We start from the raw sequence: 24,573 nt of genomic DNA on the forward strand, positions 1-24,573 counted from the left end.
ACACAAACTACTGTAGGAAATCTCATCATTGTGGGAGGGGCAGAGACACCAACTACTGTAGGGAATCTCAACATTGTGGGAGGGGCAGAGACACAAACTACTGCAGGGAATCTCACCATTGTGGGAGGAGCCGAGACACAAACTACTGCAGGGAATCTTACCATTGTGGGAGGGGCCGAGACACAAACTACTGCAGGAAATCTCATCATTGTGGGAGGGGCAGAGACACAAACTACTGCAGGGAAATCTCTCCATTGTGGGAGGGGCAGAGACACAAACTACTGCAGGAGATCTCACCATTGTGGGAGGGGCAGAGACACAAAGTACTGCAAGGAATCTCACCATTGTGGGAGGGGCAGAGACACAAACTACTGCAGGAAATCTCACCATTGTGGGAGGGGCAGAGACACAAAGTACTGCAGGGAATCTCACCATTGTGGGAGGGGCAGAGACACAAACTACTGCAGGAAATCTCATCATTGGGGGAGGGGCAGGGACACAAAATACTGCAGGGAAATCTCCCCGTCAGAGACTTTGAGGTTCATAAACAGCCAAGATTTGATTCAGCAGATTCGGAATGTCTCAGTTTTGGGTGGAGTTGTCCTTAATTTGGGTTCCAGTTTGGTACCTGAATAGAGGAAGTGAGAGATGACTAAACCTGACTCTACATACAGACAGGAGTGGCAGGAAGCCAGTGATAGGAAACTGATTAGGTAATTAAGATGCATGTGGGGGAGGGGAGGTTGTGCGACACGTTTGCTCTGCAGTTTTTTTCTGCACCCAAATAAAAGTTGCATTTCCTGGTAAATTAAAATGAAATTTTCCTTTACGAAGCACAGAAATATACACACTGCCACTTCTCCACAAAGCCGTTGCTGTATTTTAATACCATTAAAAGGTTCTTTGCCATTCACAGAGGATTTTAGGTGCGACTCGCCCCCCCCCCCCCCCTGCTCCTGTATGTGGTCCGTACTTACATACATAACCATGCACACGGGGTGTGCCGGATGTGCTTGGGCACAACGCAATCACCCCAATGTGATGCAAATTCCCCCCTGCTGCCAGAGCCCCTTGTGCCCCGACCAACTTTGCAACTTTGGTGCGACTTGGACATGACTTCGGATTTGACCAATGAAAATAGTCACCTGTTGCACAGCTGCCAGGTGCGACTTGCATGCGACTTTTGAAGGCCAGCATTGAAGTCTGTATAAAGTAAAATTATAAAGTAACATTATAATAAGAATGATGAAAAAAAAATTAAATACATTTTAAATAATGTCCAAAGTCGCATAAAAAGTCGCACAAGTGTGATATCAGGTCCCCTGATATCTCCACAAAGAGGACCTGTCACCTACGCATAATATCACATGGGATGCCTGTTAGTCCCATTGTGATAGCGATAAAGTTACATGGAAAATGTTCTCATGTCGTAAAGCGCTGTGCAAACTGTTGGCGCTGTATAAATCCTGTATAATAATAATTAATAATAGAAAAATACAACAAAGCAATACAAATAACACAATTTAAAAAAAAAAAAGTAAAATTATAATAAGAATGGTGAAAAAATGTCCAAAGTCGCATGGCAAGTCCCCTGATATCTCCACAAAGAGGACCTGTCACCTACGCCTGCTATCACATAGGACGTCTGTTAGTACCATTGTGATAGCAATAAAGTTACCGTACATGGAAAAAGAAAACAAAGCAATAAAAATAAAACAATAAACAAATAAAAAAAATTATAATAAAATTGCAAAAAAAATTCTAAATAAATTTTAAATAATGTCCAAAGTCGCATTGGCAAGTCCCCTGATATCTCCACAAAGAGGACCTGTCACCTATGCCTACTATCACATAGGACGTCTGTAAGTACCATTGTGATAGCAATAAAGTTACATAGAAAAATAAAACAAAGCAATAAAAATAAAACAATAAACAAATAAAAAAAAATTATAATAAAATTGCAAAAAAAATTCTAAATAAATTTTAAATAATGTCCAAAGTCGCATTGGCAAGTCGCACAAGTGTGATATCGATCCCCTGATAGCTCCATAAAGAGAACCTGTCACCTACGCATAATATCACATAGGACGCCTGTTAGTACCATTGTGATAGAATAAAGTTACTTGGAAAAATAAAAGAAAGCAATACAAATAAAACAATAAAAAAAAAAAAAAAAAAAAAGGAAAACTATAATAAAAATTATAAAAAAAACGAATTTTTTTTTAAAATAATGTCCAAAGTTGCATTACAAGTCACACAAGTGTGATATCAGTCCCTGGTGTCTCCACAAAGAGAACCTGTCATCTATGCATGCTATCACATAGGACGCCTGTTAGTCCCATTGTGATAGCAATAAAGTTACATGGAAAAATAAAACAAAGCAATAAAAATAAAACAATAAACAAATAAAAAAAATTATAATAAAATTGCAAAAAAAATTCTAAATAAATTTTAAATAATGTCCAAAGTCGCATTGGCAAGTCGCACAAGTGTGATATCGATCCCCTGATAGCTCCATAAAGAGAACCTGTCACCTACGCATAATATCACATAGGACGCCTGTTAGTCCCATTGTGATAGCAATAAAGTTACATGGAAAATGTTCTCATGTCGTAAAGCGCTGTGCAAACTGTTGGCGCTGTATAAATCCTGTATAATAATAATAATTAATAATAGAAAAATACAACAAAGCAATACAAATAACACAATTTTAAAAAAAATTTAAAATTATAATAAGAATGGTGAAAAAAATTTAAATAAATTTTAAATAATGTCCAAAGTCGCATGGCAATTCCCCTGATATCTCCACAAAGAGGACCTGTCACCTACGCCTGCTATCACATAGGACGTCTGTTAGTACCATTGTGATAGCAATAAAGTTACATGGAAAAATAAAACAAAGCAATAAAAATAAAACAATAAACAAATAAAAAAAAATTATAATAAAATTGCAAAAAAAATTCTAAATACATTTTAAATAATGTCCAAAGTCGCATGGCAAGTCCCCTGATATCTCCACAAAGAGGACCTGTCACCTACGCCTGCTATCACATAGGACGTCTGTTAGTACCATTGTGATAGAATAAAGTTACATGGAAAAATAAAACAAAGCAATACAAATAAAACAATAAACAAATAAAAAAAAATTATAATAAAATTGCAAAAAAATTCTAAATAAATGTTAAATAATGTCCAAAGTCGCATTGGCAAGTCGCACAAGTGTGATATCGATCCCCTGATAGCTCCATAAAGAGAACCTGTCACCTACGCATAATATCACATAGGACACCTGTTAGTACCATTGTGATAGAATAAAGTTACTTGGAAAAATAAAAGAAAGCAATACAAATAAAACAATTAAAAAAAAAAAAAAACTATAATAAAAATTATTTAAAAAAAATTAATTTTTTTAAAATAATGTCCAAAGTTGCATTACAAGTCACACAAGTGTGATATCAGTCCCTGATGTCTCCACAAAGAGAACCTGTCATCTATGCCTGCTATCACATAGGACGCCTGTTAAGTCCCATTGTGATAGCAATAAAGTTACATGGAAAAATAAAACAAAGCAATACAAATAAAACAATAAAAAAATAAAACTAATTATAATAAAAATGCCAAAACAATTCTAAATACATTTTAAATAATGATATTTTTTTAATTTTTTTTTTTTTGTATTTTCTACCAAACAACGCGGAGAATTTAAAAAATTGTCCTGGACTTCAAGAGGGTAGAATAAAGTTTTTTTGTTTTTTTTTTGCCACAAAGAAAAAATTTATTTGTACAATTTTTGGAGCACGGAAGGGGGGTGTTATATTCTATTTTGGCGCACTCGGTGGTTTGTTTTTTGAATGTTTAAGAAATGTCTAATAACAGGAAATCCCGTGGCGGTGTGATGTGCTCCGAGCGCCCGTCCAGGACCAGCCTATCAGGCCACGCCCTCTCATGGACCACAAATCTGCACCACACAGGATGAGGAAATGCCGATAGAAGAAAATGATACAATGTTATAACAGACCCTACACCCCAGCGGTCCATAGACCCCAACATGGGCGCCCTGCATCATCTAGCACTTTCCTCCCCAGCCTGACCATCTCCACCCCTTTCATTCATTGGATTTAAATGTTTCCAATCATAGAGGATCAGCACTTATGCAAATACAGCTACGCCTATGAACACCCCCACCCCACCTCACCGGACTGACCCACCCATCAAGGCATTTTGATATTTGCATAACTCGTCCCAAGAGCCCGTGCTTTCAGCCATGTAGGGTTCTGCATCATATGTGGTCGTTACCTATGTAAATACAGCCTTGCCTAGGAACGCCCACTCATCCAGACTTTTGGTATTTGCATAACTCCTCCCACTGCTGACATCAGGGCTGAGGACACTTGAGAGGAGTGCTGTGATCCTGCAGTTCTTTCCTCCCCAGCATTACTGTGTCTGGCCCCGCCCCCTTTCATTCGTTGGGTTTCAGTTTTTTTTTCCAATCATGGAGAATCAGCATCCCCATGTGGGCGTTACCTATGCAAATACAGCCTTGCCTAGGAACGCCCACTCATCCAGACTTTTGGTATTTGCTTAACTCCTCCCACTGCTGGCATCAGGGCTGAGGGCACTTGAGAGGAGTGCTGTGATCCTGCAGTTCTTTCCTCCCCAGCATTACTGTGTCTGGCCCCGCCCCCTTTCATTCGTTGGGTTTCAGTTTTTTTCCCCAATCATGGAGAATCAGCATCCCCAAGTGGGCGTTACCTATGCAAATACAGCCTGCCTAGGAATGCCCACTCATCCAGACTTTTGTTATTTGCATAACTCCTCCCATTGATTGCATCAGGGCTGAGGGCACTTGAGAGGTGTGCTGTGATCCTGCAGTTCTTTCCTCCCCAGCTTGACTGTGTCTGGCCCCGCCCCTTTCATTCGTTGGGTTTCAGTTTTTTTTTGCAATCATGGAGAATCAGCATCCCCATGTGGGCGTTACCTATGCAAATACAGCCTGCCTAGGAATGCCCACTCCTCCAGACTTTTGCTATTTCCATAACTCCTCCCACTGCTTGCATCAGGGCTGAGGGCTTTTGAGAGGAGTGCTGTGATCCTGCAGTTCTTTCCTCCCCAGCATTACTGTGTCTGGCCCCGCCCCTTTCATTCGTTGGATTTCAGGTTTTTTTTCCAATCATGGAGAATCAGCATCCCCATGTGGGCGTTACCTATGCAAATACAGCCTGCCTAGGAACGCCTACTCATCCAGACTTTTGTTATTTGCATAACTCCTCCCATTGCTTGCATCAGGGTTAAGGGCGCTTTAGAGGAGTGCTGTGATCCTGCAGTTCTTTCCTCCCCAGCTTGACTGTGTCTGGCCCCGCCCCCTTTCATTCATTGGGTTTCATTTTTTTTTTTGCAATTCTGGATCCTTGCCCTGGGTGCTGGATGGCCCTGTCCCGGTACTACCTATCATGCTGGGAAAAATGGCCGCTCCCCCAGTCCAGCCTATAGCTGTTGACGTCCTCGGCCTGACACCACTCCGCAAGCCACGCCCTCTCACAGGCTTGGCCCCACCCACCAGGGGCTTAGTCGTAGAGGCGAAGAGCGGGCGCAGGATCATGCTTCCGTCATCACCGGGTCTCTGTGATTTTCTATGCAATGCGGGCAGATCGTGGCTGGCGGGAGGGGCTAGTACATAGTTCCTTGAAAAACATCCTGCTGGCCCCTCCCACCAGCCCCGATCTGCCTGCATTGCATAGAGAAGCGCAGAGATGACATCACTGGGTCTCGTTTCCTCTTCCTCATTGGATGTGTAGAAATCACCGGGTTGGGGGTAGTTGAGGGCTGAGGGTGAGGAGGGAGCGGGACTAGAGCGAGATGTGAAAGTCACATGAAGAATGAATGAAACGCGCCGTTCCTGCTGAGGGGGTCCTGTGGTCGGCCTTATCTGTTCAGCAGATGTGCGGACTGCGCTGTCGGCTCTTCTCGTCAGCTTCCCTCCAGGGTCTCCCCCCCACCCCCCCAGTCTGACTCTCCCCGCCTAAAAACCACACCAGGAAGTCACAGCGGCTGCTGTCATCCTCCTCGCTCTGGTTCCTGTCGCTGAGAAGTCACACCGCCGCCCCGCGCACCCCTCAGGTCCTGGATACACACCCCGGGGGGCGGCATGGCCGAGCAGGAGAGCCTGGAGTTCGGCAAGGCCGACTTTGTGCTGCTGGACAATGTCACCATGGAGGAGTTCATGGACAACCTGAAGCTCAGGTAATTCCGAGAGGCTTTTCCTGGCCACTGTCCTCGTCTGGGTGGGCTGAAGGTAGGTACTCCCATCCATTGCTGGTAATAGACACGACTGAACTCAGGAGGAGGACGGTGGACTGGATTCGGGTGACAGGAGATTGTTTCCTTGCCGTGCTTTCCATCAGCGGTGTAGTGTGGAGTGTCAGCTCCTGGGGCAAGGCAAGTATTGAGCCCCCCTCCCCCAACATGTGGACTGTCCCCGAACCCCTCCCACCAGAATATATATATATATATACAGTATATTACAGAGTAGGAAAATCTGTACCTTACCCCCAAATTCTCTTCCCTGTCCAGCACAAATCTCTGCAACCCCTCCCCCCCAAAATTGCTACTTTGTTTCTCTCTATCTCCCATCTGAACAATGTTTATTAACAATGTTACTTTGTATCTCTCAATCTCCCATCTGAGCAATGTTTATTAACAATGTTACTTTGTATCTCTCAGTCTCCCATCTGATCAATGTTTATAAACAATGTTACTTTGTATCTCTTTTCTGAACAATGTTTATAAACAATGCTACTTTGTATCTCTCAGTCTCCCATCTGATCAATGTTTATAAACAATGTTACTTTGTATCTCTTTTCTGAACAATGTTTATAAACAATGCTACTTTGTATCTCTCAATCTCCCATCTGATCAATGTTTATAAACAATGCTACTTTGTATCTCTCAATCTTCCATCTGATCAATGTTTATAAACAATGTTACTTTGTATCTCTCTTCTGAACAATGTTTATAAACAATGTTACTTTGCATCTATCTCAACAATGTTTATAAACAATGTTACTTTCTATCTCCCGTCTGATCAATGTTTATAAACAATGTTACTTTGTATGTCTCTATCTCCCGTCTGAACAATGTTCATAAACAATGTTACTTTGCATCTATCTCCCGTCTGAACAATGCTTATAAACAATATTACTTTTTATCTCTCTATTTCCTGTCTGAACAATGTTTATAAACAATGTTACTTTGCATCTATCTCCTGTCTGAACGATGTTTATAAACAATGTTACTTTTCATCTATCTCCCGTCTGAACAATGCTTATAAACACTATTACTTTTTATCTCTCTATTTCCTGTCTGAACAATGTTTATAAACAATGTTACTTTGCATCTATCTCCTGTCTGAACGATGTTTATAAACAATGTTACTTTGCATCTATCTCCCGTCTGAACAATGCTTATAAACAATCTTACTTTGTATCTCTCTATTTCCTGTCTGAACAATGTTTATAAACAATGTTACTTTGCATCTATCTCCTGTCTGAACGATGTTTATAAACAATGTTACTTTACATCTCTCCATCATCTGTATGAACAAGTGTTTATAAACAATGTTACTTTGTATCTCCCAGCAAATATCCCCCCTACAAACCCCCCTTTAGCACAAATCTCTACAACCTCCCCCCTCCCAAATGCTCACTCCCAGCAAAAATCCCCCCCCCCCCCCCCAAATCTTCCCTTATGGAACAATCCCCCCCCCCCCCATCCCCTCCTTCTTGTTCAAATACATCTCCTCAACCCCTCCTCTTCAAAGCACAAATCCAACCGCCCCAAAGCCCCTCATTTTAGCACAAATCCCCCCACCCCCCCCCCAATCTAGCACACATTTACCAGCCCCAGTCACCTCTTAGCACAAATCCTTCCACCAAATCCCCCCTTCTAGCACAAATCCACCCTCTTTAAGCCCCCCTTCTAGAGCAATGACCATCCCACCCTCACCCCTCTCCAGCACAAATCCAACCCCCTCTAAACCCTTCCAGCACAAATCCACTCCCCTCTAACCTCTATCTGCCGTATGAGAAATGTTTATAAACAATGTTACATTGTATCTCTTGTCTGACCAATGTTTATAAACAATCCTCTTCCCTGTCCAGCACAAATCTCTGCAACCCCCTCCCCCCAAAATTGCTACTTTGTATCTCTCGTCTGAACAATGTTTATAAACAATGTTACTTTGTATCTCTCAATCTCCTGTCTGAACAATGTTTATAAACAATGTTACGCTGTATCTCTCAATCTCCCATCCAAATAATGATTAAACAATGCTACTTTGTATCTATCTCCCGTCTGAACAATGTTTATAAACAATGTTACTTTGTATCTCTATCTCCTGTCTGAATGAATGAATGAAATGCTTGTATAGCGCACAATGCGAACTGAATCACCTCTAGTTGTTTATAAACAATGTTACTTTGCACCTCTCTACTATCTATATGAGCAATGTTTATAAACAATGTTACTTTGTTTATAAATATTGATCAGATGGGAGATTGAGAGATACAAAGTAATATTGTTTATAAACATTGATCAGATGGGAGATTGAGAGATCCAAAGTAGCATTGTTTATAAATATCGTTCAGACAGCAGCTAGAGAGATCCAAAGTAGCATTGTTTATAAACATTGTTCAGACAGGTGATAGATACAAAGTAACATTGTTTATAAACATTGATTAGATGGGAGATTGAGAGATACAAAGTAACATTGTTTATAAACATTGATCAGATGGGAGATTGAGACATACAATGTTACTTTGTATCTCTCTATCACCTGTTTGAACAATGTTTATAAACCTATGCTATTTTGGATCTCTCTAGCTGCTGTCTGAACAATATTTATAAACAATGTTACTTTGTATCTCTATATCTCCTGTCTGAACAATGTGTATAAACAATGTTACTTTCCATGTCTCTATCTCCTGTATGAACAATGTTTATAAACACTGTTAGTTTGTATCTCTATATCTCCTGTCTGAACAATGTTTATAAACAATGTTACTTTCCATGTCTCTATCTCCTGTATGAACAATGTTTATAAACACTGTTAGTTTGTATCTCTCTGTCTCCTGTCTGAACAATGTTTTATAAACACTGTATCAAAAAGTCTGTTCTTTTATTGAATATTAGAGGAGGATAACAACAGTCACCCCACACGGGGGCTAAAACATCTGATAGAAATAAGTCATTTAGGGTAAAGATGATTGGAGATGAGTATATCAGAAAATGTTGCACCAGCCTAGTGCATTATTGTAAAAAAAAACTTTAATAAATCATGAGGAAGAGGACGAGTCCCCCGAAACCCGTCAGCTGCGCCTCTTGGAGCGTCACGTGCCTGGCGGTGCTTCGTGTTCCTGCAGGCGGTTCAGTGTTACAAATGCCAATGTTCAGTCGCTCTTCCAACACACCTGAGAGTGGAGCAGAGGGTGCCAAGGGGCAGAAGGATCAAGAGTGCCTGTAGGTGTTGATTGCAGAGCTTGTGGCAGCAGTGGCGTTGCTAGGGGGGGGGGGGGGGGGGTTGCGGGAGGTGCGGCCCACGCCCGGGTGACACCCGCCAGAGGGAGACACCAGACTGGTGTGAATGGCACGATCGCAGCGGCAGTGACAGAGGTGCCCGGGGTCCGACCAACCGACCGCCACATGTGCTGCAATCATATCTCTCTCTCCGCTGGCTGCGCCCGCCTCCTCCTCGGCTCGGAAGTACACAGGCCGGGAGGAGGAGCCGAGGAGGGAGAACAGGAATACCGCGCTACAGCACCTTCCCGGGGCCAAGGTATGAAAAAACACGGGTATTGCAGAGGAGGAGGCATTGGGTGGGGGGGTGGGGGCATTGGCAGGTAACATCTATGCTGACAGCAGTCATTTTTGAGGGGTGGTTGAGGATATGCACTAGGGGGTGCTTTATTTTGGGTTAGCAATGACTTGTGATAGAAGTAGAAGGAGGGGGCAGATGTAAAGTTTAACCCCCCAGCACAATTCATCTAACCAACCTCCCCACCCCCCCCCCCCCAAATCAAAGATCCCATCTCGTCTCCGTCCACCACCCCATCCTATCCGTGCTCCATCCACCACCCCGATTCCATCCGGGCTCCATCCACCACCCTGATCCCATCCGTGCTCCATCCACCACCCCGATTCCATCCGGGCTCCATCCACCACCCTGATCCCATCCGTGCTCCATCCACCACCCCATCCCATCCGGGCTCCATCCACCACCCTGATCCCATCCGTGCTCCATCCACCACCCTGATCCCATCCGTGCTCCATCCACCACCCCATCCCATCCGGGCTCCATCCACCACCCCGATTCCATCCGGGCTCCATCCACCACCCTGATCCCATCCGTGCTCCATCCACCACCCCATCCCATCCGTGCTCCATCCACCACCCTGATCCCATCCGTGCTCCATCCACCACCCCGATTCCATCCGGGCTCCATCCACCACCCTGATCCCATCCGTGCTCCATCCACCACCCCGATTCCATCCGGGCTCCATCCACCACCCTGATCCCATCCGTGCTCCATCCACCACCCCATCCCATCCGGGCTCCATCCCCCACCCTGATCCCATCCGTGCTCCATCCACCACCCCATCCCATCCGGGCTCCATCCCCCACCCTGATCCCATCCGTGCTCCATCCACCACCCCATCCTATCCGGGCTCCATCCACCACCCTGATCCCATCCGTGCTCCATCCACCACCCCATCCCATCCGTGCTCCATCCACCACCCCGATTCCATCCGGGCTCCATCCACCACCCTGATCCCATCCGTGCTCCATCCACCACCCCATCCCATCCGGGCTCCATCCCCCACCCTGATCCCATCCGTGCTCCATCCACCACCCCATCCCATCCGGGCTCCATCCCCCACCCTGATCCCATCCGTGCTCCATCCACCACCCCATCCTATCCGGGCTCCATCCACCACCCTGATCCCATCCGTGCTCCATCCACCACCCCATCCCATCCGTGCTCCATCCACCACCCTGATCCCATCCGTGCTCCATCCACCACCCCATCCCATCCGGGCTCCATCCCCCACCCTGATCCCATCCGTGCTCCATCCACCACCCCATCCCATCCGGGCTCCATCCCCCACCCTGATCCCATCCGTGCTCCATCCACCACCCCATCCCATCCGGGCTCCATCCCCCACCCTGATCCCATCCGTGCTCCATCCACCACCCCATCCCATCCGGGCTCCATCCCCCACCCTGATCCCATCCGTGCTCCATCCACCACCCCATCCCATCCGGGCTCCATCCCCCACCCTGATCCCATCCGTGCTCCATCCACCACCCCGATCCCATGCAGGCTCCATCCACCACCCCGATCCCATCCGTGCTCCATCCACCACCCCATCCCATCCGTGCTCCATCCACCACCCTGATCCCATCCGTGCTCCATCCACCACCCTGATCCCATGCAGGCTCCATCCCCCACCCCGATCCCATCCGTGCTCCATCCCCCACCCCGATCCCATCCGTGCTCCATCCACCACCCTGATCCCATCCGGGCTCCATCCACCACCCCATCCCATCCGTGCTCCATCCACCACCCTGATCCCATCTGGGCTCCATCCACCACCCCATCCCACCCGGGCTCCATCCACCACCCTGATCCCATCCGTGCTCCATCCACCACCCCATCCTATCCGGGCTCCATCCACCACCCTGATCCCATCCGTGCTCCATCCACCACCCCATCCCATCCGGGCTCCATCCCCCACCCTGATCCCATCCGGACTCCATCCACCACCCCATCCCATCCGGGCTCCATCCCCCACCCCGATCCCATGCAGGCTCCATCCACCACCCCGATCCCATCCGTGCTCCATCCACCACCCCATCCCATCCGTGCTCCATCCACCACCCCATCCCATCCGTGCTCCATCCACCACCCTGATCCCATCCGTGCTCCATCCACCACCCTGATCCCATGCAGGCTCCATCCCCCACCCCGATCCCATCCGTGCTCCATCCCCCACCCCGATCCCATCCGTGCTCCATCCACCACCCTGATCCCATCCGGGCTCCATCCACCACCCCATCCTATCCGGGCTCCATCCACCACCCTGATCCCATCCGTGCTCCATCCACCACCCCATCCCATCCGTGCTCCATCCACCACCCTGATCCCATCCGTGCTCCATCCACCACCCCATCCCATCCGGGCTCCATCCCCCACCCTGATCCCATCCGTGCTCCATCCACCACCCCATCCCATCCGGGCTCCATCCCCCACCCTGATCCCATCCGTGCTCCATCCACCACCCCATCCCATCCGGGCTCCATCCCCCACCCTGATCCCATCCGTGCTCCATCCACCACCCCATCCCATCCGGGCTCCATCCCCCACCCTGATCCCATCCGTGCTCCATCCACCACCCCATCCCATCCGGGCTCCATCCCCCACCCTGATCCCATCCGTGCTCCATCCACCACCCCGATCCCATGCAGGCTCCATCCACCACCCCGATCCCATCCGTGCTCCATCCACCACCCCATCCCATCCGTGCTCCATCCACCACCCTGATCCCATCCGTGCTCCATCCACCACCCTGATCCCATGCAGGCTCCATCCCCCACCCCGATCCCATCCGTGCTCCATCCCCCACCCCGATCCCATCCGTGCTCCATCCACCACCCTGATCCCATCCGGGCTCCATCCACCACCCCATCCCATCCGTGCTCCATCCACCACCCTGATCCCATCTGGGCTCCATCCACCACCCCATCCCACCCGGGCTCCATCCACCACCCTGATCCCATCCGTGCTCCATCCACCACCCCATCCTATCCGGGCTCCATCCACCACCCTGATCCCATCCGTGCTCCATCCACCACCCCATCCCATCCGGGCTCCATCCCCCACCCTGATCCCATCCGGACTCCATCCACCACCCCATCCCATCCGGGCTCCATCCCCCACCCCGATCCCATGCAGGCTCCATCCACCACCCCGATCCCATCCGTGCTCCATCCACCACCCCATCCCATCCGTGCTCCATCCACCACCCCATCCCATCCGTGCTCCATCCACCACCCTGATCCCATCCGTGCTCCATCCACCACCCTGATCCCATGCAGGCTCCATCCCCCACCCCGATCCCATCCGTGCTCCATCCCCCACCCCGATCCCATCCGTGCTCCATCCACCACCCTGATCCCATCCGGGCTCCATCCACCACCCCATCCCATCCGTGCTCCATCCACCACCCTGATCCCATCTGGGCTCCATCCACCACCCCATCCCACCCGGGCTCCATCCACCACCCTGATCCCATCCGTGCTCCATCCACCACCCCATCCTATCCGGGCTCCATCCACCACCCTGATCCCATCCGTGCTCCATCCACCACCCCATCCCATCCGGGCTCCATCCCCCACCCTGATCCCATCCGGACTCCATCCACCACCCCATCCCATCCGGGCTCCATCCCCCACCCCGATCCCATGCAGGCTCCATCCACCACCCCGATCCCATCCGTGCTCCATCCACCACCCCATCCCATCCGTGCTCCATCCACCACCCCATCCCATCCGTGCTCCATCCACCACCCTGATCCCATCCGTGCTCCATCCACCACCCTGATCCCATGCAGGCTCCATCCCCCACCCCGATCCCATCCGTGCTCCATCCCCCACCCCGATCCCATCCGTGCTCCATCCCCCACCCCGATCCCATCCGTGCTCCATCCACCACCCTGATCCCATCCGTGCTCCATCCACCACCCTGATCCCATCTGGGCTCCATCCACCACCCCATCCCACCCGGGCTCCATCCACCACCCTGATCCCATCCGTGCTCCATCCACCACCCCATCCTATCCGGGCTCCATCCACCACCCTGATCCCATCCGTGCTCCATCCACCACCCCATCCCATCCGTGCTCCATCCACCACCCTGATCCCATCTGGGCTCCATCCACCACCCCATCCCACCCGGGCTCCATCCACCACCCTGATCCCATCCGTGCTCCATCCACCACCCCATCCTATCCGGGCTCCATCCACCACCCTGATCCCATCCGTGCTCCATCCACCACCCCATCCCATCCGGGCTCCATCCCCCACCCTGATCCCATCCGTGCTCCATCCACCACCCCGATCCCATCCGGACTCCATCCACCACCCCATCCCATCCGGGCTCCATCCCCCACCCCGATCCCATGCAGGCTCCATCCACCACCCCGATCCCATCCGTGCTCCATCCACCACCCCATCCCATCCGTGCTCCATCCACCACCCTGATCCCATCCGTGCTCCATCCACCACCCTGATCCCATGCAGGCTCCATCCCCCACCCCGATCCCATCCGTGCTCCATCCCCCACCCCGATCCCATCCGTGCTCCATCCCCCACCCCGATCCCATCCGTGCTCCATCCACCACCCTGATCCCATCCGGGCTCCATCCACCACCCCATCCCATCCGTGCTCCATCCACCACCCTGATCCCATCTGGGCTCCATCCACCACCCCATCCCACCCGGGCTCCATCCACCACCCTGATCCCATCCGTGCTCCATCCACCACCCCATCCTATCCGGGCTCCATCCACCACCCTGATCCCATCTGGGCTCCATCCACCACCCTGATCCCATCTGGGCTCCATCCACCACCCCGATCCCATCCGTGCTCCATCCACCACCCCATCCTATCCGGGCTCCATCCACCACCCTGATCCCATCTGGGCTCCATCCACCACCCTGATCCCATCCGTGCTCCATCCACCACCCCATCCTATCCGGGCTCCATCCACCACCCTGATCCCATCTGGGCTCCATCCACCACCCTGATCCCATCTGGGCTCCATCCACCACCCCATCCCATCTGGGCTCCATCCACCACCCTGATCCCATCTGGGCTCCATCCACCATCCCATCCCATCTGGGCTCCATTCACCACCCTGATCCCATCCAGGCTCCATCCACCACCCCATCCCATCCGGGCTCCATCCACCACCCCATCCCATCTGGGCTCCATCCCCCACCCCGATCCCATCCGTGCTCCATCCACCACCCTGATCCCATCCGGGCTCCATCCACCACCCCATCCCATCTGGGCTCCATCCACCACCCCATCCCATCCGGGCTCCATCCCCCACCCCGATCCCATCCGTGCTCCATCCACCACCCTGATCCCATCTGGGCTCCATCCACCACCCCATCCCATCCGGGCTCCATCCCCCACCCCGATCCCATGCAGGCTCCATCCACCACCCCATCCCATCTGGGCTCCATCCCCCACCCCGATCCCATCTGGGCTCCATCCACCACCCCATCCCATCCGTGCTCCATCCCCCACCCCGATCCCATCCGTGCTCCATCCACCACCCCATCCCATCCGGGCTCCATCCCCCACCCCGATCCCATCCGTGCTCCATCCACCACCCTGATCCCATCTGGGCTCCATCCACCACCCCATCCCATCCGGGCTCCATCCCCCACCCCGATCCCATGCAGGCTCCATCCACCACCCCATCCCATCTGGGCTCCATCCACCACCCTGATCCCATCTGGGCTCCATCCACCACCCCATCCCATCCGGGCTCCATCCACCACCCCATCCCATCCGTGCTCCATCCACCACCCTGATCCCATCTGGGCTCCATCCACCACCCCATCCCATCCGGGCTCCATCCACCACCCCATCCCATCCGGGCTCCATCCCCCACCCCGATCCCATCCGTGCTCCATCCACCACCCTGATCCCATCCGGGCTCCATCCACCACCCCATCCCATCCGGGCTCCATCCACCACCCCATCCCATCCGGGCTCCATCCACCACCGCATCCCATCCGGGCTCCATCCACCACCCTGATCCCATCTGGGCTCCATCCACCACCCCATCCCATCCGGGCTCCATCCCCCACCCCGATCCCATGCAGGCTCCATCCACCACCCCGATCCCATCCGGGCTCCATCCACCACCCCATCCCATCCGGGCTCCATCCCCCACCCCGATCCCATCCGGGCTCCATCCCCCACCCCGATCCCATCCGTGCTCCATCCCCCACCCCAATCCCATCCAGGCTCCATCCACCACCCTGATCCCATCCGGGCTCCATCCACCACCCCATCCCATCCGGGCTCCATCCACCACCCCATCCCATCCGGGCTCCATCCACCACCCCATCCCAATCCGTGCTCCATCCACCACCCTGATCCCATCTGGGCTCCATCCACCACCCCATCCCATCCGGGCTCCATCCCCCACCCCGATCCCATGCAGGCTCCATCCACCACCCCGATCCCATGCAGGCTCCATCCACCACCCCATCCCATCCAGGCTCCATCCCACACCCCGATCCCATGCAGGCTCCATCCCCCACCCCGATCCCATCCGGGCTCCATCCACCACCCCATCCCATCCGGGCTCCATCCCCCACCCCGATCCCATCCGTGCTCCATCCACCACCCCGATCCCATCCGTGCTCCATCCACCACCCCATCCCATCCGGGCTCCATCCCCCACCCCATCCCATCCGGGCTCCATCCCCCACCCCGATCCCATCCAGGCTCCATCCACCACCCTGATCCCATCCGGGCTCCATCCACCACCCCATCCCATCCGGGCTCCATCCACCACCCCATCCCATCCGGGCTCCATCCACCACCCCATCCCATCCGGGCTCCATCCACCACCCTGATCCCATCCAGGCTCCATCCACCACCCCATCCCATGCGGGCTCCATCCACCACCCCATCCCATCCGGGCTCCATCCACCACCCTGGTCCCATCCAGGTTCCATCCACCACCCTGATCCCATCCAGACTCCATCCACCACCCAATCCTATCCAGTCTCCATCCACCACTCCTATACCATCTGGGCTCCATCCATTGTGGCGGGTTGAGAGGGAGTGCCACACTGACGCACTAGCCTGCTTAGTCTGGGGGGGTGACACCATGTTTTTATGGCACCAGGGGACATCAACCCTAGTGACGCCACTGTGTGGCAGGAGTTGTAGACTCAGTGATTCAGGCAGAACATCAGGTCAGGAACTGTGATGATGCTGGGTAGATCAGCCGAGGTTAAAGAGGCACTCCACCAGGCTTGCAGGTTCAGGATGCGTGGCTTGCCGTTTTTTTTTTTCGCAATCTGAAGACAGGAGCACACTGTGCCCACTGGAGCTGGGATGAGGGGCAGCCCGCACATGCCCTCGGAGGTAATGTGGAGCCAAACAGGAGACAGAAGTGTGGTCACCAGGATAGCCAGAGTCAGCAGCGAGCCGGCAGCGGGGTACCGGGGCATCAGACAGGAGCAAGGTCAGGAGTAAGCCGTAGTCAGTAATTTAAGGTCAGGTCAGTGGTAAGCCAGGTCAGCAATGGATATCAAGCAGGATTCAAGCAGGGCACAAGGAAACAGCTGAAGTCCAGTCAGCACTGAGCAGGAGCCAGCGCACCCTTTTAATAGACCGTCTGATGCCAATGGGGACGGTGGACGTGCTCCCGTGAGTGCGTGCATTCTTTCACATTGGAGCAGTAGTATGCGCATGGGCACGTATGTGTGTCACAGCAGTTCTGGGCACGTATGTGTGTCACAGCAGTTCTCTTACACATAGACTGCTGTAGACTGGTGCCGGACAGTCTGAGGTAGGGCGGGATGACTGTTTGCTATGTGTGTCTCTCCCATTGTGTGTCTCCTAGGTGTGTGCATACCCATTGTTAATTGAGTCACCTATTGTTTTTGCCTGTCTGATGAATTCTTGGGGATGTGATTAATATTGTGACCTTGGTATGGAACCATTGTGGGATGTTATGTCTTCATGCTTATAATAACGTGTAATGTATTTTGTCTATCCAGGGTTGTGGGCTGGGTGCCGAACGGTCTGGGCACCGAACGGTCTGGGCACCCAGGATTGTTTAAGTGACTAGTTGTTAATGAGTTCATGTTAAAGCGGGAGTCCGCCGGGAGTTCCGCCGTTTTTTTTTCTTTTTTTAAAAGCCAGCAGCTTCAAATACTGCAGCTGCTGACTTTTAAAATAGTGACACTTACCCGCCCAGCGCGCCCTTGATGTCGGCACCCTGAAGCCGATCTCTCGATCGTCTCTCGGGTGCTGCCGCCGCCGCCATCTTGGGTTTGGGAATCAGGAAGTGGAGCCTTTCGGCTTCATTTCCCGGTTCCCTACTGCGCTTGCGCGAGTCGCGCTGCGCAATAAGGATGGTCCCCGCTGTCTCTGGGATCTGTGTGTTTCCCAGCAGGCAGCGGGGGGGGGGGACTTTCGGAAAGGGGCGTAGATTCTGCAGGAAAGGGGCGTACCTTCTGCAGAATCTACGCCGGAAGTGGGTGCAGATACTTGTACTGTACAGGTACCTGCACCCCCCCTCCCCCCTGAAAGGTGACAATTGTGGCGCCGGAGGGGGGGGGGGGGATTCCAATGAGCGGAAGGTCCACTTTAGGGTGGAGCTCCGCTTTAGATCCCTGTCAGCTATTAGTTGTTAGATGTGGAATAAGCATACTGTTTGTGTTGGCTGTTTCTTAGCTACGTTTACATTGGTTAGGATATTGTGATCGAATTCTGATCTGATCTTGCATGGAATATATTCTGTGTGAATTTACAATAAAGAGTTCCAGTTCTAGTATGCACCTAAGCCAGTGTCGTCTAGTATCGTGGGTGAAATGTTCAGCTATAACAATACCTAGTTCCTGGGGCCAAACTAGAGGAAGCTGTATACTGATGGATGCCCCCAAGTTGGGTGCTGGACGGTTCCGTCATAAAACAGTAGGTCCAGGAAAGGAGAAATGTATGTGTTGGGGGGAGGGGGGGGGTAGTTGGCAAAAAGAAGGGTGTGGGAGAAAACAAGGGGAAGAGAAAGCGGTGAAAGCAAGGAGAAGCCCGGGACAGTTGGGTGGTTTGGTGAACTCGGTATAACAAGAGTTTGGCTCCAACCAGAACCTCTTCCTTAGTCAGCACATCTCAAGTACTCATCGCTTTCACTTTCCTCTTACAATGTTTCCCAAATAATAGACTTTGTTTGCAAATAGTTACATCGTTATCATTTGTTATTTAGTATTTCCTAAATCATGAAGCTGTTATTACTAGACTTGTGCACAACGGAAAATTTTGTTTAGTTTCGGTTCGTTGTCATTCGTAAAATACATAATTTCGTTCTGTTATATTCGTTATGTTACGTTAATACGTTTTCGGATAATTCGTTATTATTCGTAGAGTGTCGAATTCATTCGTTCGTATTCGTTGAAATTCGCTATTTATGTATGTATGGACATTCATGATAATGATTCGTAGTTTGGAAAGTCGTTTGTTTATTGAATCCTTTAACACACACAATGACAACGTCTCTTCTCCTCGGCTCAAATACAATACAACACCCTTCTTAGCCCCTGTACACACGGTCGGAGATTTCCACAACCAAATCCATCGGATCTTGTCCAAAACTGTTGCATACACACGGTCGGACAAAGTTGTCTAAAAATCCGATCTTTCAGAACGTGATGACGTAATTTCGTTACGACGGGACTACATTCAGGCTAGTAGCCAATAGCTTTGATGTAGGAATTTGATCTGAGCATGCGTGGCACTTGGTCCGATGAAAATGCTCTACACATGATCGGATTAGGTCCGATCGAACCAGTTGGTCGGGAAATATTTCCAACATGTTGGAAAATTGGGTCGGATGGATATTCGGACGGAATCAGTCCGATGCATACCACACACAGTCGGATTATCCGACGACACGGTCCGATAGGACACATTCCAACGGATTCTCCGACCGTGTGTACAAGGGCTTACTCAGTTCTCAGGAATGCACTTTGCCAGTAATCCATCCTCCGGCACAAAATTAATTAGCTAATTGGACTATAAGATTTACTTGGAGCTGACCTTTTGTTTCATTAGATCTTTAAAGAATTACCAAATTCATTCGAATTCATTCGTTATATTTCTTTCGTATTCTTTGTTATTTGTTATTTTTTTATTCGGACATTCAGATGCATCCGAATGTCCGAAAGATTCAAAATTCGTCCGGATTTCGATTCGTTACGAAATGAATTGCACAAGCCTAGTTATTACCCCTGGGAGCTGACAGGCAGCACGGGCTCGCCCACTTTTATCACACCGATGGCCATCACAGTCTTCTGATGTGACGGAGAGATTGGCGCTCTGTGTGTGGAATTATCTTCAATGAAAATGAGATCATTTTATACTGACACTTCTTTCTTGTTACTTAACTCCTTCAATACCGAGAAACTGTCGCCCTCTTCCTGCCCCGGCCCATTTTTTAGTTTTCGGCGCTGTCACATTTTAAATGACAATTGCGCGATCATGCAACGATGTATCCAAATGACATTTTTATCATTTTTTTTCACACAAAGAAAGCTTTCGTTTGTTGTTATTTGATCACCACTGGGGGCTTTTATTGTTTGCTAAACAAATAAAAAAAAAACAAGTTTTTCTTTGTTTCTGTTATAACATTTTGTAAATAAGTATGTTTTCTCCTTCACTGATGGGCACTGATAAGACTGCACTGTCGGGAACTGATGGGCACTGATAAGGAGGCACTGACAGACACTGATGAGGAGGCACTGATGGGTACTGATTAGGAGGCACTGATATGCAGCACTGAAAGGCGGCAGTGATGGGCACTCATAGGTGGCACTGCCAGGCACCGATAGCTAACACTGATGGGCAATGATTGGTGGCACTGATATGCAGCACTGATGGGCATTGATAGGCAGCAGTGATGGGCATTGATAAGGAGGCACTGAAAGGCAGCACTTATGGGCACTGATAGGTGGCACTGATATGCAGCACTGATAGGTGGCACTGATGGGCACTAATGGGTGGCAGTGATGGGCACTGATGGGTAGCACTGATATGCAGCACTGATGGGCATTGATAGGCAGCAGTGATGGGCACTGATAAGGAGGCACTGATAGGTGGCACCGGTGGGCACTGATATGCAACACTGATGGGCACGGATAGGTGGCACTGATGTGCAATTATGGGTGGCAGTGATGGGAACTGATTGGTGGCACTGATATGCAGCACTAATGGGCATTGATGGGCGGCAGCGAAGGGCACGGATAGGTGGCACTGATGGGCACTTATATGCAGCACTGATTGGTCGCACTGATATGCAGCACTGATGGGCATTGATAGGCAGCACTGATGGGCACTTATTGGCGGCACTGATAGGCGACACTGATAGATTGCTCTGACAGGCAGCGCTGATGAGGAGGTACTGGCAGGCATTATTGATGGGCACTGATTGGCACCTCTAATGGGCACTGATTGGCAACCCTGGCAGTTATGGGTGGTCATACCTGGTGGTCCTGGGTGGGCATCCCTGGTGGGCACGAGTGGGCATCTTTTAGGGGACTGCACTAATAATCTGTCAGGAAAGCAGCCGATCGGCTCTCCTCTATTCAGTGCGAGTGGAGGAAAAATCGATAAACGGCTCTTCCTGTTTACACTGTGATCAGCTGCGATTGGACACAACTGATCACATGGTAATGAGCCTACGTTTTTTTCTATTCTTTTCTTTTTTTTACATTTTTTTTAACATACTGTGACCAGAGCAATACATTAGTACCATAGTAACACTCTGGGGGAGGTGATCAGGATTTTTTATTTTTATTTTTACATTCTAGGTTTGGTTATTTCACTGCTATGAGCAAATTTTTTTTTTTTTTTTTTTTTATGAATGACAATGTGCAGACACTGTCTATTGTTGTGATTGTGAAATGGATAAGAACTACAAATTAGTTCTTGGTTATCTGCTGCTATTTCTAATTAAAAAGTATAAATGTGCATGCACATTAGAAGTAAACACTCTCTGAGATATGTTCAGCTCAGGCTACTTCTAACTTCTGATTTATTGGTGGGCGGTGTTAATATTTTATACAGAAATATAAGTCATTGCTATGTCAGTCTAGTTGGTACATCTCATTGGTTACAATACAAGAGAAATGAAGAAACTTGATGCTTGAAGTTCGGTTGAAGCTGGTTCTGTTATCTCGAATGCATTCTTCTAAGGCGGGGGATGTAGGGTATAGACGCCATCTTACCTCCGAACAGAGTCAATCTGTATGATACATAATAAGTAAGGAGCATGGGAACATGTATACACATAAGCAAATAGACATTTTCTGATTATCATTATGTACATTAGATTCCTTAACACAGGGCCTCGCTTGACAGGGTAAATGGCACAGACTTAAGGGCATTATAGAGTGGTTGCATAAGGATCGATGCATCCGGGATCCATGCCCTACAGTAAGATATGAGTCCAAGAAAGGCATGCAGTTGTTTAGTTGCTTTTGCTTGGGGAATATCCTGGATTGCAGCTACTCGATCTGATGTGAGATGTCTTGCGCCCTTGGAAATGCAGTGGCCGAAAAAGGTGACTGTCTTGCAACACCACTGCAGTTTGTCTTTGGAGGCTTTACAGCCTTGTTCCGCAAGGTAGCATAGTAGACTTTCTGAATTGTCTTCTGCAGCATATTGGTCATCTGCGCAGAGGAGAAGATCGTCCACATATATGAGGAGAGTCACTGCAGGGTGTTCTTTTTGCCATGTATCAAGTATGGAGGCTATGGCTTTGGCAAACTGGCTCGGAGAATTTTGCGCCCCTTGTGGCATAACTGCCCAGGTATACTGTTTCTTTTCGTGGGAGAAGGCAAAGAGGTACCTGCAGGAAGGATGCAGGGGTACACTGTAGAATGCATTTGCCAGGTCCACCACAGTGAAGTACTCAGCCATTGGAGATACAGCTGATAATATGGTATGTGGATTTGGCACAATTGGGGTGTCCAACACTGTGACTTCGTTAATTGCTCGCAGATCCTGCACCATCCTGTATCTGTCAGGTTCTCCCTTAGGTGTTTTCTTCTTGACAGGAAAAAGAGGTGTATTACATGGTGAGGTACAGGGGATCAAGGCCCCATTCTGGACCAAGGCAGCTACATGTTTCGAGATAGCTTCTGATTGAGCCAACTTAAGTGGGTATTGTGGTTTCCGGGGCAATGATGCGCCCTCTTTGAGCTTGACTGAAACTGGTGGCACTTTTAAGTGACCAATGTCTTCCGGGCCTGTGGACCATAGACACGCAGGGATTCTGTCAAGTACTTCCTTTGGTATTGAACTTGGAGTTATTGCTCCATGAAGTGTCATCAGGAGAGGCAGAGAATACAAAGCAGATGAGTCTTCCAAGGATAGGGGAGTATGTAACTTCACCCCCCCTTCAGGTGTGAAAATGATTGAAGCCTATAGTCTGGACAGCACATCAGCTCCTAGTAGATTCAAGGGACATGTAGAGGACACCACAAATCTGGTAAGCAAATCAGGAAATGTCCCCACTTGGAGAGGCTCAGTGAGTGGACTGGAGCGGGGCACCCCCCCATCCACTCCCACGCAGGAAACATCAATAGTTGAAAGAAAAGAATTATCAGGCAGGTCCTCAGCTCTCAACACACTACTGGCTGCACTCATGTCAATGAGAAAAGTGGTAGGTTTTCCTTGTATAGGTAACGTGACCTTTGCTAGGGGTCCTCCAGTCTCATTTGAGGACACTGTCATAAGGGGTGACACGGGTTTGCCCATTTCCTAGCGTGAGTTAGGGCATGGTGGTGGAGGTTCATGTCCACGTTGCCCTTCGCGGTGATCCCTGTCTTGTCTCGGATATCTTGGGGCTCTGCATACTCTTTTGATGTGACCCCCGCTTCCCACAGTTGTAACAGATGATCTTTTCCCTGGTATTGGGCAGTGGTGGTGGACGAGTGTAGGCGGGATCTTCGTCTTGTGTTACCATGAGGGGCGTTGGTTTTTTCCTTTTTGGTTTTCTATCCCTCTGGCCACCAACAGTAAATTGGACATTTTCATTGCGCGATATTCAGGGTGGGCCACCATCAGGCTTTTTCTGATATCCTCTCTGAGTCCTGAGACAAAAGCAGATGATAACATGTGTGTGTGTGGCTTTTCATAGAGGGAGAAGCCCAGATCATCAAAGGCCTGTATGAGTCTAGCATGATACTTCTCCACAGACTCCCCGTTATCTTGGGCAATATCTTGGATTGTGGTGGTCTGATCTGCCAATTTCTCCTTTGCCCAGTCGCGGAGTTGGGCACAGAACTCCAAGCCTGAGGTGTAGGAAGTGGCACTTGCCAGGCAGGCATCATTGAAGGCTGTCTGCATGACCGGCCAAAAGACATGTCCTGCCTTAATTTGGCATAGGCTGATCAAGTCTCTCCAGACAGCTGAGTAAGTTTCCTGTATCTGCACTATCCTGCGGTAGAAGGGCATTGGCTGTTTCTCTGGGTCAGGCAGACTTGTCACTAAGGTTGCTGCTTGTGATGGGGTAAAAGCGACATACATCACCGGTGCCCCTTCTGGTAACCGAGACTGGTGTTGGGGCAGGGAAGGGGCACTTCCCTATGGTTGTCAGCATATGTTTGAGATCCTCCCGGAACTGTGAGGCTGGAGCAGGATTAGGGGTTAAATCAGCAGGTGGCCTTGCTGCCTGTTGTTGGTCTTCCCACTCGGATGCTTCT

The 24,573-nt window shown here is 50.1% G+C and overlaps 1 protein-coding gene across 1 annotated transcript in view; it reads left to right on the plus strand.

Moving 5' to 3' along the window:
• The first annotated feature begins 5,854 nt into the window (after positions 1-5,854).
• The window catches only part of LOC143998131 (unconventional myosin-Ig-like), a 307,651-nt gene continuing 288,932 nt past the window's right edge, over positions 5,855-24,573 (plus strand). Inside the window, exon 1 of the mRNA XM_077493873.1 lies at positions 5,855-6,240. Within this exon, the coding sequence (XP_077349999.1) occupies positions 6,146-6,240 (95 nt within the window). The 5' untranslated portion in view covers positions 5,855-6,145. The remainder of the gene's footprint in view (positions 6,241-24,573) is intronic.

This window comes from Lithobates pipiens, unplaced genomic scaffold (genome assembly GCF_037356315.1).
Source record: "Lithobates pipiens isolate NorthernLeopardFrog02 unplaced genomic scaffold, aLitPip1_a1.2 Scaffold_19, whole genome shotgun sequence".
Classification (NCBI taxonomy): domain Eukaryota; kingdom Metazoa; phylum Chordata; class Amphibia; order Anura; family Ranidae; genus Lithobates; species Lithobates pipiens.